Here is a 12,992-nt window from a genome sequence, read left to right on the forward strand (position 1 = left end):
ACACAGCCGGTCACCAGACACACAGAGGGCTCTCCTGCTGCCGCACACAGCCGGTCACCAGACACACAGAGGCCTCTCCTGCTGCCGCACACACAGCCGGTCCCCAGACACACAGAGGGCTCTCCTGCTGCCGCACACACAGCCGGTCACCAGAAACACAGAGGGCTCTCCTGCTGCCACACACACAGCCAGTCCCCAGACACACAGAGGGCTCTCCTGCTGCCACACACACAGCCGGTCACCAGACACACAGAGGGCTCTCCTGCTGCCACACACACAGCCGGTCACCAGACACACAGAGGGCTCTCCTGCTACCACACACACACAGCCGGTCACCAGACACACAGAGGGCTCTCCTGCTACCACACACACACAGCCGGTCACCAGACACACAGAGGGCTCTCCTGCTGCCACACACACAGCCGGTCACCAGACACACAGAGGGCTCTCCTGCTGCCACACACACACAGCCGATCTCCAGACACACAGAGGGTTCTCCTGCTGCCACACACACAGCCGGTCACCAGACACACAGAGGGCTCTCCTGCTGCCACACACACACAGCCGATCTCCAGACACACAGAGGGTTCTCCTGCTGCCGCAGTCAGAGCCGGTCACCAGACACACAGAGGGCTCTCCTGCTGCCACACACACAGCCAGTCACCAGACACACAGAGGGCTCTCCTGCTGCCACACACACACAGCCGATCTCCAGACACACAGAGGGTTCTCCTGCTGCCACACACACAGTCGGTCACCAGACACACAGAGGCCTCTCCTGCTGCCTCACACACAGCCGGTCACCAGACACACAGAGGCCTCTCCAGCTGCCTCACACACAGCCGGTCACCAGACACACAGAGGCCTCTCCAGCTGCCACACACACAGCCGGTCACCAGACACACAGAGGGCTCTCCTGCTGCCACACACAGCCAGTCACCAGACACACAGAGGGCTCTCCTGCTGCCACACACACAGCCTGTCACCAGACACACAGAGGCCTCTCCTACTGCCTCACACACAGCTGGTCACCAGACACACAGAGGGCTCTCCTGCTGCCACAGACACAGCCGCTCACTGGACACAGAGGGCTCTCCTGCTGCCACAGTCACAGCCGGTCCCCAGACACACAGAGTCCTCTCCTGCTGCCACACACACAGCCGGTCACCAGACACACAGAGGGCTCTCCTGCTGCCACACACACAGCCGGTCACCAGACACACAGAGGGCTCTCCTGCTGCCTCACACACACAGCCGGTCCCCAGACACACAGAGGCCTCTCCTGCTACCACACACACAGCCGGTCACCAGACACACAGAGGGCTCTCCTGCTGCCACACACACACAGCCGATCTCCAGACACACAGAGGGTTCTCCTGCTGCCACACACACAGCCGGTCACCAGACACACAGAGGGCTCTCCTTCTGCCACACACAGCCGATCTCCAGACACACAGAGGGTTATCCTGCTGCCGCAGTCAGAGCCGGTCACCAGACACACAGAGGGCTCTCCTGCTGCCACACACACAGCCGGTCACCAGACACACAGAGGGCTCTCCTGCTGCCACACACACACAGCCGGTCACCAGACACACAGAGGGCTCTCCTGCTGCCACACACACAGCCGGTCACCAGACACACAGAGGGTTCTCCTGCTGCCACACACACAGTCGGTCACCAGACACACAGAGGGCTCTCCTGCTGCCACACACACACAGCCGATCTCCAGACACACAGAGGCCTCTCCTGCTGCCACACACACAGCCGGTCACCAGACACACAGAGGCCTCTCCTACTGCCTCACACACAGCTGGTCACCAGACACACAGAGGGCTCTCCTGCTGCCACAGACACAGCCGCTCACTGGACACAGAGGGCTCTCCTGCTGCCACACACAGCCGGTCACCATACACACAGTGGCATCTCCTGCTGCCACACACACAGCCGGTCACCAGACACACAGAGGGCTCTCCTGCTGCCACACACACAGCCGGTCCCCAGACACACAGAGGCCTCTCCTGCTGTTACATATACAGCCGGTCACCAGACACACAGAGGGCTCTCCTGCTGCCACAGTCACAGCCGGTCCCCAGACACACAGAGTCCTCTCCTGCTGCCACACACACAGCCGGTCACCAGACACACAGAGGGCTCTCCTGCTGCCACACACACAGCCGGTCACCAGACACACAGAGGGCTCTCCTGCTGCCTCACACACACAGCCGGTCCCCAGACACACAGAGGCCTCTCCTGCTACCACACACACAGCCGGTCACCAGACACACAGAGGGCTCTCCTGCTGCCACACACACACAGCCGATCTCCAGACACACAGAGGGTTCTCCTGCTGCCACACACACAGCCGGTCACCAGACACACAGAGGGCTCTCCTGCTGCCACACACAGCCGATCTCCAGACACACAGAGGGTTCTCCTGCTGCCGCAGTCAGAGCCGGTCACCAGACACACAGAGGGCTCTCCTGCTGCCACACACACAGCCGGTCACCAGACACACAGAGGGCTCTCCTGCTGCCACACACACACAGCCGGTCACCAGACACACAGAGGGCTCTCCTGCTGCCACACACACAGCCGGTCACCAGACACACAGAGGGTTCTCCTGCTGCCACACACACAGTCGGTCACCAGACACACAGAGGGCTCTCCTGCTGCCACACACACAGCGGTCACCAGACACACAGAGGGCTCTCCTGCTGCCACACACACAGCCGATCTCCAAACACACAGAGGGTTCTCCTGCTGCCGCAGTGAGAGCCGGTCACCAGACACACAGAGGGCTCTCCTGCTGCCACACACACAGCCGGTCACCAGACACACAGAGGGCTCTCCTGCTGCCACACACACAGCCGGTCACCAGACACACAGAGGGCTCTCCTGCTGCCACACACAGCCGGTCACCAGACACACAGAGGGCTCTCCTGCTGCCACACACACAGCCGGTCACCAGACACACAGAGGGCTCTCCTGCTACCACACACACACAGCCGGTCACCAGACACACAGAGGGCTCTCCTGCTGCCACACACACACAGCCGATCTCCAGACACACAGAGGGTTCTCCTGCTGCCACACACACAGCCGGTCACCAGACACACAGAGGCCTCTCCTGCTGCCACACACACAGCCGGTCACCAGACACACAGAGGGCTCTTCTGCTGCCACAGACACAGCCGGTCACCAGACACACAGAGGCCTCTCCTGCTGCCACACACACAGCCGGTCACCAGACACACAGAGGGCTCTCCTGCTACCACACACACAGCCGGTCACCAGACACACAGAAGGCTCTACTGTTACCACACACACACAGCCGGTCACCAGACACACAGAGGCCTCTCCTGCTACCACACACAGCCGGTCACCAGACACACAGAGGGCTCTCCTGCTGCCACACACACAGCCGGTCACCAGACACACAGAGGCCTCTCCTGCTGCCACACACACTGCCGGTCACCAGACACACAGAGGCCTCTCCTGCTGCCACACACAGCCGGTCACCAGACACACAGAGGGCTCTCCTGCTACCAGACACACAGCCGGTCACCAGACACACAGTGGGCTCTCCTGCTGCCACACACACAGCCGGTCACCAGACACACAGAGGCCTCTCCTGCTGCCACACACACAGCCAGTCACCAGACACACAGAGGCCTCTCCTGCTGCCACACACACACAGCCGGTCACCAGACACACAGAGGGCTCTCCTGCTGCCACACACACACAGCCGGTCACCAGACACACAGAGGGCTCTCCTGCTGCCACACACACAGCCGGTCACCAGACACACAGAGGCCTCTCCTGCTGCCACACACACAGCCGGTCACCAGACACACAGAGGGCTCTCCTGCTACCACACACACACAGCCGGTCACCAGACACACAGAGGGCTCTCCTGCTGCCACACACACACAGCCGATCTCCAGACACACAGAGGGTTCTCCTGCTGCCACACACACAGCCGGTCACCAGACACACAGAGGCCTCTCCTGCTGCCACACACACAGCCGGTCACCAGACACACAGAGGGCTCTTCTGCTGCCACAGACACAGCCGGTCACCAGACACACAGAGGCCTCTCCTGCTGCCACACACACAGCCGGTCACCAGACACACAGAGGGCTCTCCTGCTACCACACACACAGCCGGTCACCAGACACACAGAAGGCTCTACTGTTACCACACACACACAGCCGGTCACCAGACACACAGAGGCCTCTCCTGCTACCACACACAGCCGGTCACCAGACACACAGAGGGCTCTCCTGCTGCCACACACACAGCCGGTCACCAGACACACAGAGGCCTCTCCTGCTGCCACACACACTGCCGGTCACCAGACACACAGAGGCCTCTCCTGCTGCCACACACAGCCGGTCACCAGACACACAGAGGCCTCTCCTGCTACCACACACACAGCCGGTCACCAGACACACAGAGGCCTCTCCTGCTGCCACACACACAGCCGGTCACCAGACACACAGAGGCCTCTCCTGCTGCCACACACACAGCCAGTCACCAGACACACAGAGGCCTCTCCTGCTACTGCATATACCGCTGTGTGTAGTAGACTGGACATTCTGGGCCCTGTAGTGAGGGGTGTGTAGCAGAGAGGACACTCTGGGCCCTGTAGTGAGGGGTATGTAGCAGAGAGGGCACTCTGGGCCCTGTAGTGAGGGGTATGTAGCAGGGAGGACACTCTGGGCCCTGTAGTGAGGGGTATGTAGCAGAGAGGACATTCTGGGCCCTGTAGTGAGGGGTATGTAGCAGGGAGGACATTCTGGGCCCTGTAGTGAGGGGTGTGTAGCAGAGAGGACACTCTGGGCCCTGTAGTGAGGGGTGTGTAGCAGAGAGGACACTCTGGGCCCTGTAGTGAGGGGTATGTAGCAGAGAGGACACTGGGCCCTGTAGTGAGAGGTATGTAGCAGAGAGGACACTCTGGGCCCTGTAGTGAGGGGTATGTAGCAGAGGGCACTCTGGGCCCTGTAGTGAGGGGTATGTAGCAGAGAGGACACTCTGGGCCCTGTAGTGAGGGGTATGTAGCAGAGAGGACATTCTGGGCCCTGTAGTGAGGGGTATGTAGCAGGGAGGACATTCTGGGCCCTGTAGTGAGGGGTATGTAGCAGAGAGGACACTCTGGGCCCTGTAGTGAGGGGTATGTAGCAGAGAGGGCACTCTGGGCCCTGTAGTGAGGGGTATGTAGCAGAGAGGGCACTCTGGGCCCTGTAGTGAGGGGTGTGTAGCAGAGAGGACACTCTGGGCCCTGTAGTGAGGGGTGTGTAGCAGAGAGGACACTCTGGGCCCTGTAGTGAGGGGTGTGTAGCAGAGAGGACACTCTGGGCCCTGTAGTGAGGGGTATGTAGCAGGGAGGACATTCTGGGCCCTGTAGTGAGTGGTGTGTAGCAGAGAGGACACTCTGGGCCCTGTAGTGAGGGGTGTGTAGCAGAGAGGACACTCTGGGCCCTGTAGTGAGGGGTATGTAGCAGAGAGGACACTCTGGGCCCTGTAGTGAGGGGTATGTAGCAGAGAGGACACTCTGGGCCCTGTAGTGAGGGGTATGTAGCAGAGAGGACATTCTGAGCCCTGTAGTGAGGGGTGTGTAGCAGAGGGGACATTCTGGGCCCTGTAGTGAGGGGTATGTAGCAGAGAGGACATTCTGGGCCCTGTAGTGAGGGGTATGTAGCAGAGGGGACATTCTGGGCCCTGTAGTGAGGGGTATGTAGCAGAGAGGACATTCTGGTCCCTGTAGTGAGGGGTATGTAGCAGAGAGGACACTCTGGGCCCTGTAGTGAGGGGTGTGTAGCAGAGAGGACACTCTGGGCCCTGTAGTGAGGGGTGTGTAGCAGAGAGGACACTCTGGGCCCTGTAGTGAGGGGTGTGTAGCAGAGAGGACACTCTGGGCCCTGTAGTGAGGGGTATGTAGCAGAGGGGACATTCTGGGCCCTGTAGTGTGGCGTATGTAGCAGAGAGGACATTCTGGTCCCTGTAGTGAGGGGTATGTAGCAGAGAGGACACTCTAGGCCCTGTAGTGAGGGGTATGTAGCAGAGAGTACACTCTGGGCCCTGTAGTGAGGGGTATGTAGCAGAGAGGACACTGGGCCCTGTAGTGAGGGGTATGTAGCAGAGAGGGCACTCTGGGCCCTGTAGTGAGGGGTATGTAGCAGAGAGGACACTCTGGGCCCTGTAGTGAGGGGTATGTAGCAGAGAGGACACTGGGCCCTGTAGTGAGGGGTATGTAGCAGAGAGGACACTCTGGGCCCTGTAGTGAGGGGTGTGTAGCAGAGAGGACATTCTGGGCCCTGTAGTGAGGGGTGTGTAGCAGAGAGGACACTCTGGGCCCTGTAGTGAGGGGTATGTAGCAGAGAGGACACTCTGGGCCCTGTAGTGAGGGGTATGTAGCAGAGGCGACATTCTGATACTTTTAGTTCTTTTATTCTTGGCAAATGTTGTCTTTGTCTGTCTCCCTAATTGTCTCAGCTCTCTTAGATTTATTTATGTAAATCTCCCTACCTCTGTCTCTTCGGTTCCCTGAGATAATTCTTATGTTGACCTATGTCTCTGACTGTCTCACCTGCCTCTTGCTGTGTCCTCTGTCTAATGGTCATTAGAGATATCTCACCTCAGTGTCTCTGGAACATGTTTTCTCTGCTCCTGTCAATGTTTTCTCTGAAAGATAGAAGAAAATTAGAGAATGTATCTGGGGGCTGGTAGGTGGGGCAGGTAGGTGAGTGCTCTGTAGTTTGTGGGTAGGTAGGTGAGTGCTCTGTAGTTTGTGGGTAGGTAGGTGAGTGCTCTGTAGTTTGGGGGTAGGTAGTTGAGTGCTCTGTAGTTTGGGGGCAGTTAGGAGGGTGCTCTTTTTGTGGAGAGGTGGGAGGGTGCTCTGTGGTGTGGGGACAGGTGGGAGGGTGCGCTGTAGTGTGGGGGCAGGTGGGTGAGTGCTCTGTAGTGTGGGGACAGGTGGGTGAGTGCTCTGTAGTGTGGGGACAGGTGGGTGAGTGCTCTGTAGTGTGGGGGCAGGTGGGTGAGTGCTCTGTAGTGTGGGGACCTATGGAAGAGAGCTCTGTAGTGTGGGGACCTATGGAAGAGAGCTCTGTAGTGTGGGGACAGGTGGGAGAGTGCACTGTGGTGTGAGGACAGGTGGGAGGGTGCTCTGTAGTGTTGGGGCAGGTGGGTGAGTGCTCTGTAGTGTGGGGGCAGGTGGAAGAGTGCTCTGTAGTGTGGGGGCAGGTGGAAGAGTGCTCTGTAGTGTGGGGGCAGGTGGAAGAGTGCTCTGTAGTGTGGGGGCAGGTGGAAGAGTGCTCTGTAGTGTGGGGGCAGGTGGAAGAGTGCTCTGTAGTGTGGAGGCAGGTGGGAGGGTGCTCTATAGTGTGGGTGCAGGTAGGTGAGTGCTCTGTAGTGTGGGGTCGGGTGGGTGAGTGCTCTGTAGTGTGGGGTCGGGTGCTCTGTAGTGTGGGGTCAGGTGGGAGGGTGCTCTGTAGTGTGGGGACAGGTGGGAGGGTGCTCTGTAGTGTGGGGACAGGTGGGAGGGTGCTCTGTAGTGTAGGGACAGGTGGGAGGGTGCTCTGTAGTGTAGGGACAGGTGGGAGGGTGCTCTGTAGTGTGGGGACAGGTGGGAGGGTGCTCTCTAGTGTGGGGGCAGGTGGGAGGGTGCTCTCTAGTGTGGGGGCAGGTGGGAGGGTGCTCTGTAGTGTGGGGGCAGGTGGGAGGGTGCTCTGTAGTGTGGGGGCAGGTGGGAGGGTGCTCTGTAGTGTGGGGGCAGGTGGGAGGGTGCTCTGTAGTGTGGGGACAGGTGGGAGGGTGCTCTGTAGTGTGGGGGCAGGTGGGAGGGTGCTCTGTAGTGTGGGGGTAGGTGGAAGAGTGTTCTGTAGTCTGGGGGTAGGTGGGAGAGTGTTCTGTAAAATAGGGTCAGGTGGGAGTGTGTTCTGTAGGTTGGGAGCCCGTTATGTAGACTGGGGTGCTCTATAGTGTGGGGTCAAGTGGGAGGGTGCTCTGTAGTGTGGGGGCAGATGGAGAGTGCTCTGTAGTGTGGGGGCAGGTGGGAGGGTGCTCTGTAGTGTGGGGGCAGGTGGGAGGGTGCTCTGTAGTGTGGGGGCAGGTGGGAGGGTGCTCTGTAGTGTGGGGACAGGTGGGAGGGTGCTCTGTAGTGTGGGGGCAGGTGGGAGGGTGCTCTGTAGTGTGGGGGTAGGTGGAAGAGTGTTCTGTAGTCTGGGGGTAGGTGGGAGAGTGTTCTGTAAAATAGGGTCAGGTGGGAGTGTGTTCTGTAGGTTGGGAGCCCGTTATGTAGACTGGGGTGCTCTATAGTGTGGGGTCAAGTGGGAGGGTGCTCTGTAGTGTGGGGGCAGATGGAGAGTGCTCTGTAGTGTGGGGGCAGGTGGGAGGGTGCTCTGTAGTGTGGGGTCAGGTGGGAGGGTGTTCTCTAGTCTGGGGGCAGGTGGGAGACTGTTCTATAGTCTGAGGGTAGGTGGGAGAGTGTTCTGCAAAATAGGGTCAGGTGGGAGTGTGTTCTGTAGTTTGGGAGCCCGTTATGTAGACTGGGGTCAGGTGGGAGAGTGTTCTGTAGTTTGGGAGCCCGTTATGTAGACTGGGGTCAGGTGGGAGTGTGTTCTGTAGTTTGGGAGCCCGTTATGTAGACTAGGGGCAGGCGGAAGTGTGTTCTGTAGTTTGGGAGCCAGTTATGTAGTCTGGGGTCAGGTGGAACAGTGTTCTGTAGTTTGGGGGTAGGCGGGAGAGTGTTCTGTAGTCTGGAGTAGGTGGGAGGGTGCTCTGTAGTGTGGGGGTAGATGGGAGAGTGTTCTCTAGTCTGGGGGAAGGCGGGAGAGTGTTCAGTAGCCTGGGGGTAGGTGGGAGAGTGTTCTGTAGCCTGGAGGTAGGTAAGAGAGTGTTCTGTAGTCTGGGAGAAGGTGTGAGAGTGTTCTATAGTTTGGCGGTATGTGGGAGAGTGTTCTGTATCCTGGGGGACAGGTGGGTGAGTGCTCTGTAGTGTGGGGACCTATGGAAGAGAGCTCTGTAGTGTGGGGACAGGTAAGAGAGTGTTCTATAGCCTGGGGGCAGGTGGGAGAGTGTTCTGTAGCCTGGGGGCAGGTGGGAGAGTGTTCTGTAGCCTGGGGGCAGGTGGGAGAGTGTTCTGTAGCCTGGGGGCAGGTGGGAGAGTGTTCTGTAGCCTGGGGGCAGGTGGGAGAGTGTTCTGTAGCCTGGGGGCAGGTGGGAGAGTGTTCTGTAGCCTGCGGGTAGGTGGCAGAGTGTTCTGTAGCCTGGGGGTAGGCGGAAGAGTGCTCTGTAGCCTGGCGGTAGGCGGGAGAGGGTTCTGTAGCCTGTGGGTAAGTAAGACAGTGTTCTGTATCCTGGGGGCAGGTGAGTGTTCTGTAGTTTGGGGGTAGGCGGGAGAGTGTTCTGTAGTCTGGGGTAGGTGGGAGGGTGCTCTGTAGTGTGGGGGTAGATGGGAGAGTGTTCTCTAGTCTGGGGGTAGGTGTGAGTGTTCTGTAGTCTGGGGGAAGGTGGGAGAGTGTTCTGTAGCCTGGGGGAAGGCAGGAGAGTGTTCTGTAGCCTGGGGGTAGGTGGGAGAGTGTTCTGTAGCCTGGGGGTAGGTGGGAGTGTTCTGTAGCCTGGAGGTAGGTAAGAGAGTGTTCTGTAGTCTGGGAGAAGGTGTGAGAGTGTTCTATAGTTTGGCGGTATGTGGGAGAGTGTTCTGTATCCTGGGGGACAGGTGGGTGAGTGCTCTGTAGTGTGGGGACCTATGGAAGAGAGCTCTGTAGTGTGGGGGCAGGTGGAAGAGTGCTCTGTAGTGTGGGGACCTATGGAAGAGAGCTCTGTAGTGTGGGGACAGGTAAGAGAGTGTTCTATAGCCTGGGGGTAGGTGGGAGAGTGTTCTGTAGCCTGGAGGTAGGTAAGAGAGTGTTCTGTAGTCTGGGAGAAGGTGTGAGAGTGTTCTATAGTTTGGCGGTATGTGGGAGAGTGTTCTGTATCCTGGGGGACAGGTGGGTGAGTGCTCTGTAGTGTGGGGACCTATGGAAGAGAGCTCTGTAGTGTGGGGGCAGGTGGGTGAGTGCTCTGTAGTGTGGGGACAGGTGGGTGAGTGCTCTGTAGTGTGGGGGCAGGTGGGTGAGTGCTCTGTAGTGTGGGGACCTATGGAAGAGAGCTCTGTAGTGTGGGGACAGGTAAGAGAGTGTTCTATAGCCTGGGGGCAGGTGGGAGAGTGTTCTGTATCCTGGGGGCAGGTGGGAGAGTGCTCTGTATCCTGGGGGTAGGCGGGAGAGTGTTCTGTAGTCTGGGGTAGGTGGGAGGGTGCTCTGTAGTGTGGGGGTAGATGGGAGAGTGTTCTCTAGTCTGGGGGTAGGTGTGAGTGTTCTGTAGTCTGGGGGAAGGTGGGAGAGTGTTCTGTAGCCTGGGGGAAGGCAGGAGAGTGTTCTGTAGCCTGGGGGTAGGTGGGAGAGTGTTCTGTAGCCTGGGGGTAGGTGGGAGAGTGTTCTGTAGCCTGGAGGTAGGTAAGAGAGTGTTCTGTAGTCTGGGAGGTGTGAGAGTGTTCTATAGTTTGGCGGTATGTGGGAGAGTGTTCTGTATCCTGGGGGACAGGTGGGTGAGTGCTCTGTAGTGTGGGGACCTATGGAAGAGAGCTCTGTAGTGTGGGGGCAGGTGGAAGAGTGCTCTGTAGTGTGGGGACCTATGGAAGAGAGCTCTGTAGTGTGGGGACAGGTAAGAGAGTGTTCTGTAGCCTGGGGGCAGGTGGGAGAGTGTTCTGTAGCCTGCGGGTAGGTGGCAGAGTGTTCTGTAGCCTGGGGGTAGGCGGAAGAGTGCTCTGTAGCCTGGCGGTAGGCGGGAGAGGGTTCTGTAGCCTGTGGGTAGGTAAGACAGTGTTCTGAAGCCTGGGGGCAGGTGGGAGAGTGCTCTGTATCCTGGGGGTAGGTGGGAGAGTGTTCTGTATCCTGGGGGTAGGTGGGAGTGTTCTGTAGCCTGGGGGCAGGTGGGAGAGTGTTCTGTAGCCTGGGGGCAGGTGGGAGAGTGTTCTCTAGCCTGGGGGCAGGTGGGAGAGTGTTTTGTAGCCTGGGGGCAGAGTATTCTGTAGCCTGGGGGCAGGTGGGAGAGTGTTCTGTAGGCTGGGGGCAGGTGGGAGAGTGTTCTATAGCCTGGGGGCAGGTGGGAGTGTTCTATAGTCTTGGGGCAGGTGGGAGAGTGTTCTATAGTCTGGTGTAGGTCTGTACCTGTACTCAGCTCATACTGTTTCTTCAGATTACCAAGTTCTCTTAGTCCACCTTTCAAGTCTTCTCTCACTTCTACGAGTCGGCTCTCCCAACCAAGAGCAGAATCGAGTATTCGGGCCCCTTCAGTGTTGTTTCCTGGACTCAGAAGCCCCCTCAATTGACTGTGCATCTGATCCAAAGCAAAGGATGCTTTCTGAATCCTTTTCATTGCCTGGCTAAAAGGAGCACCCCAACCCTCTGCACTCTTCTGCTCCTCAGGGGGCGGACCTGTGTCCATGGGGGTGTGGCTTTGTTCAGGACTAGCCATTGGTGTATAGAAGATGTCCTGAGTAGGGGAGTGTGCAGGAGAGTGGTGAGGCTTGTACAGAGAGGGTGAAGCAGGACTCATGGAGGAATCTGTTAAAGACACAACATCCTCCCTCATTCTCATACAAAGATACCAGGAAACAACTGAGAGGTAATGAATATTGCATAGAGATAGGATGGAAGAACAAATAAGTTAGAACAGTGTTTTATGAAAGGGTCTGTAAACAGACAGTACAAGGTGACAGCTGCATAACTAAAAGAAAGATGACAAAATAGGAGCGAGAATGAGAGACTGATGACAGAAAGAGACATGTTACCTGTTTGGATGTCTGCAGCATTCTTAACACTGTTACCACCCATCACAGTGAGAAAGATAGAGGCCCTGGAACAAAGATGTCAAGTCTGGAAAACGTACTGTAAATCCTCTGAGACAGATATGGAGACTGGAGAAAGGATGGAGGTCCTCTGAGACTGATATGGAGACTGGGGGAATGATGGAGTCCTCTGAGACTGATATGGAGACTGGGGGAATGATGGAGTCCTCTGTGACTGATATGGAGACTGGGGAAATGATGGAGTCCTCTGTGACTGATATGGAGCCTGGAGGAAGGAGAGAGGTCCTCGGAGACTGGAGAAAGGATGGACGTCCTCTGAGACAGATATGGAGACTGGAGGAAGGATGGAGGTCCTCTGAGACAGATATGGAGACTGGGGGAATGATGGAGTCCTCCGTGACTGATATGGAGCCTGGAGGAAGGAGAGAGGTCCTCGGAGACTGGAGAAAGGATGGACGTCCTCTGAGACAGATATGGAGACTGGAGGAAGGATGGAGGTCCTCTGAGACAGATATGGAGACTGGAGGAAGGATGGAGGTCCTCTGAGACAGATATGGAGACTGGAGGAAGGATGGAGGTCCTCTGAGACAGATATGGAGACTAGAAGAAGGATGGAGATTCTGTGATTAGGTTGAAGATCGTGGGAGAATATATTACACAGTAGAACTGGCCATATGTCCAGGAGAATGTAGACCCAGCAGTGAGACAGGGCAGGTAGCCAGTCCTGAGAGACAAGCGGAGAGGGCAGAGACTAGATATGTCCTTCCTCACTTCAGGTTAGCTTGTCCTTCTCACTTGCGCTCCATCACTTTCTCCCTCAATCATTTCAGTTCCTCCTGTCCCTCTGAATGAAATCCTGTGTGACTGCATTACTGTGCACACCCAAACACACTGCCCTGGCACATACACACACTGACACACATGACACAACCTCCACACCCTGCTCAAAGCAACAATGATCACATTTTAACCACTCCCTGCCACATGTTCTGACCTGCATGTAACACTGTGTATTATCCTGACCCGTGTGTGTAACACAGTGTTATATGCACAGGTCTGGATAATATCCTATGTTACACACAGGGGTCAGGATAGTACACACACACACAGTATTATATGCACAGGTCTGTATAATATC

The 12,992-nt window shown here is 57.4% G+C and overlaps 1 protein-coding gene across 1 annotated transcript in view; it reads right to left on the reverse strand.

Annotated features, from left to right (window-relative positions):
- Positions 1 to 12,707, reverse strand: part of LOC148453778 (uncharacterized) — a 116,697-nt gene extending 103,990 nt beyond the window's left edge. The window contains exons 1-3 of the mRNA XM_088461721.1: positions 11,837 to 12,707; positions 11,214 to 11,609; positions 6,638 to 6,684 (exon numbers count right to left, since the gene is read on the reverse strand). Of these exons, the coding sequence (XP_088317847.1) occupies positions 6,638 to 6,684; positions 11,214 to 11,609; positions 11,837 to 11,879 (486 nt within the window). The 5' untranslated portion in view covers positions 11,880 to 12,707. The remainder of the gene's footprint in view (positions 1 to 6,637; positions 6,685 to 11,213; positions 11,610 to 11,836) is intronic.
- Positions 12,708 to 12,992: the final 285 nt, after the last annotated feature.

Source organism: Taudactylus pleione, unplaced genomic scaffold (assembly GCF_031769625.1).
Source record: "Taudactylus pleione unplaced genomic scaffold, aTauple2 ptg001090l, whole genome shotgun sequence".
NCBI lineage: Eukaryota > Metazoa > Chordata > Amphibia > Anura > Myobatrachidae > Taudactylus > Taudactylus pleione.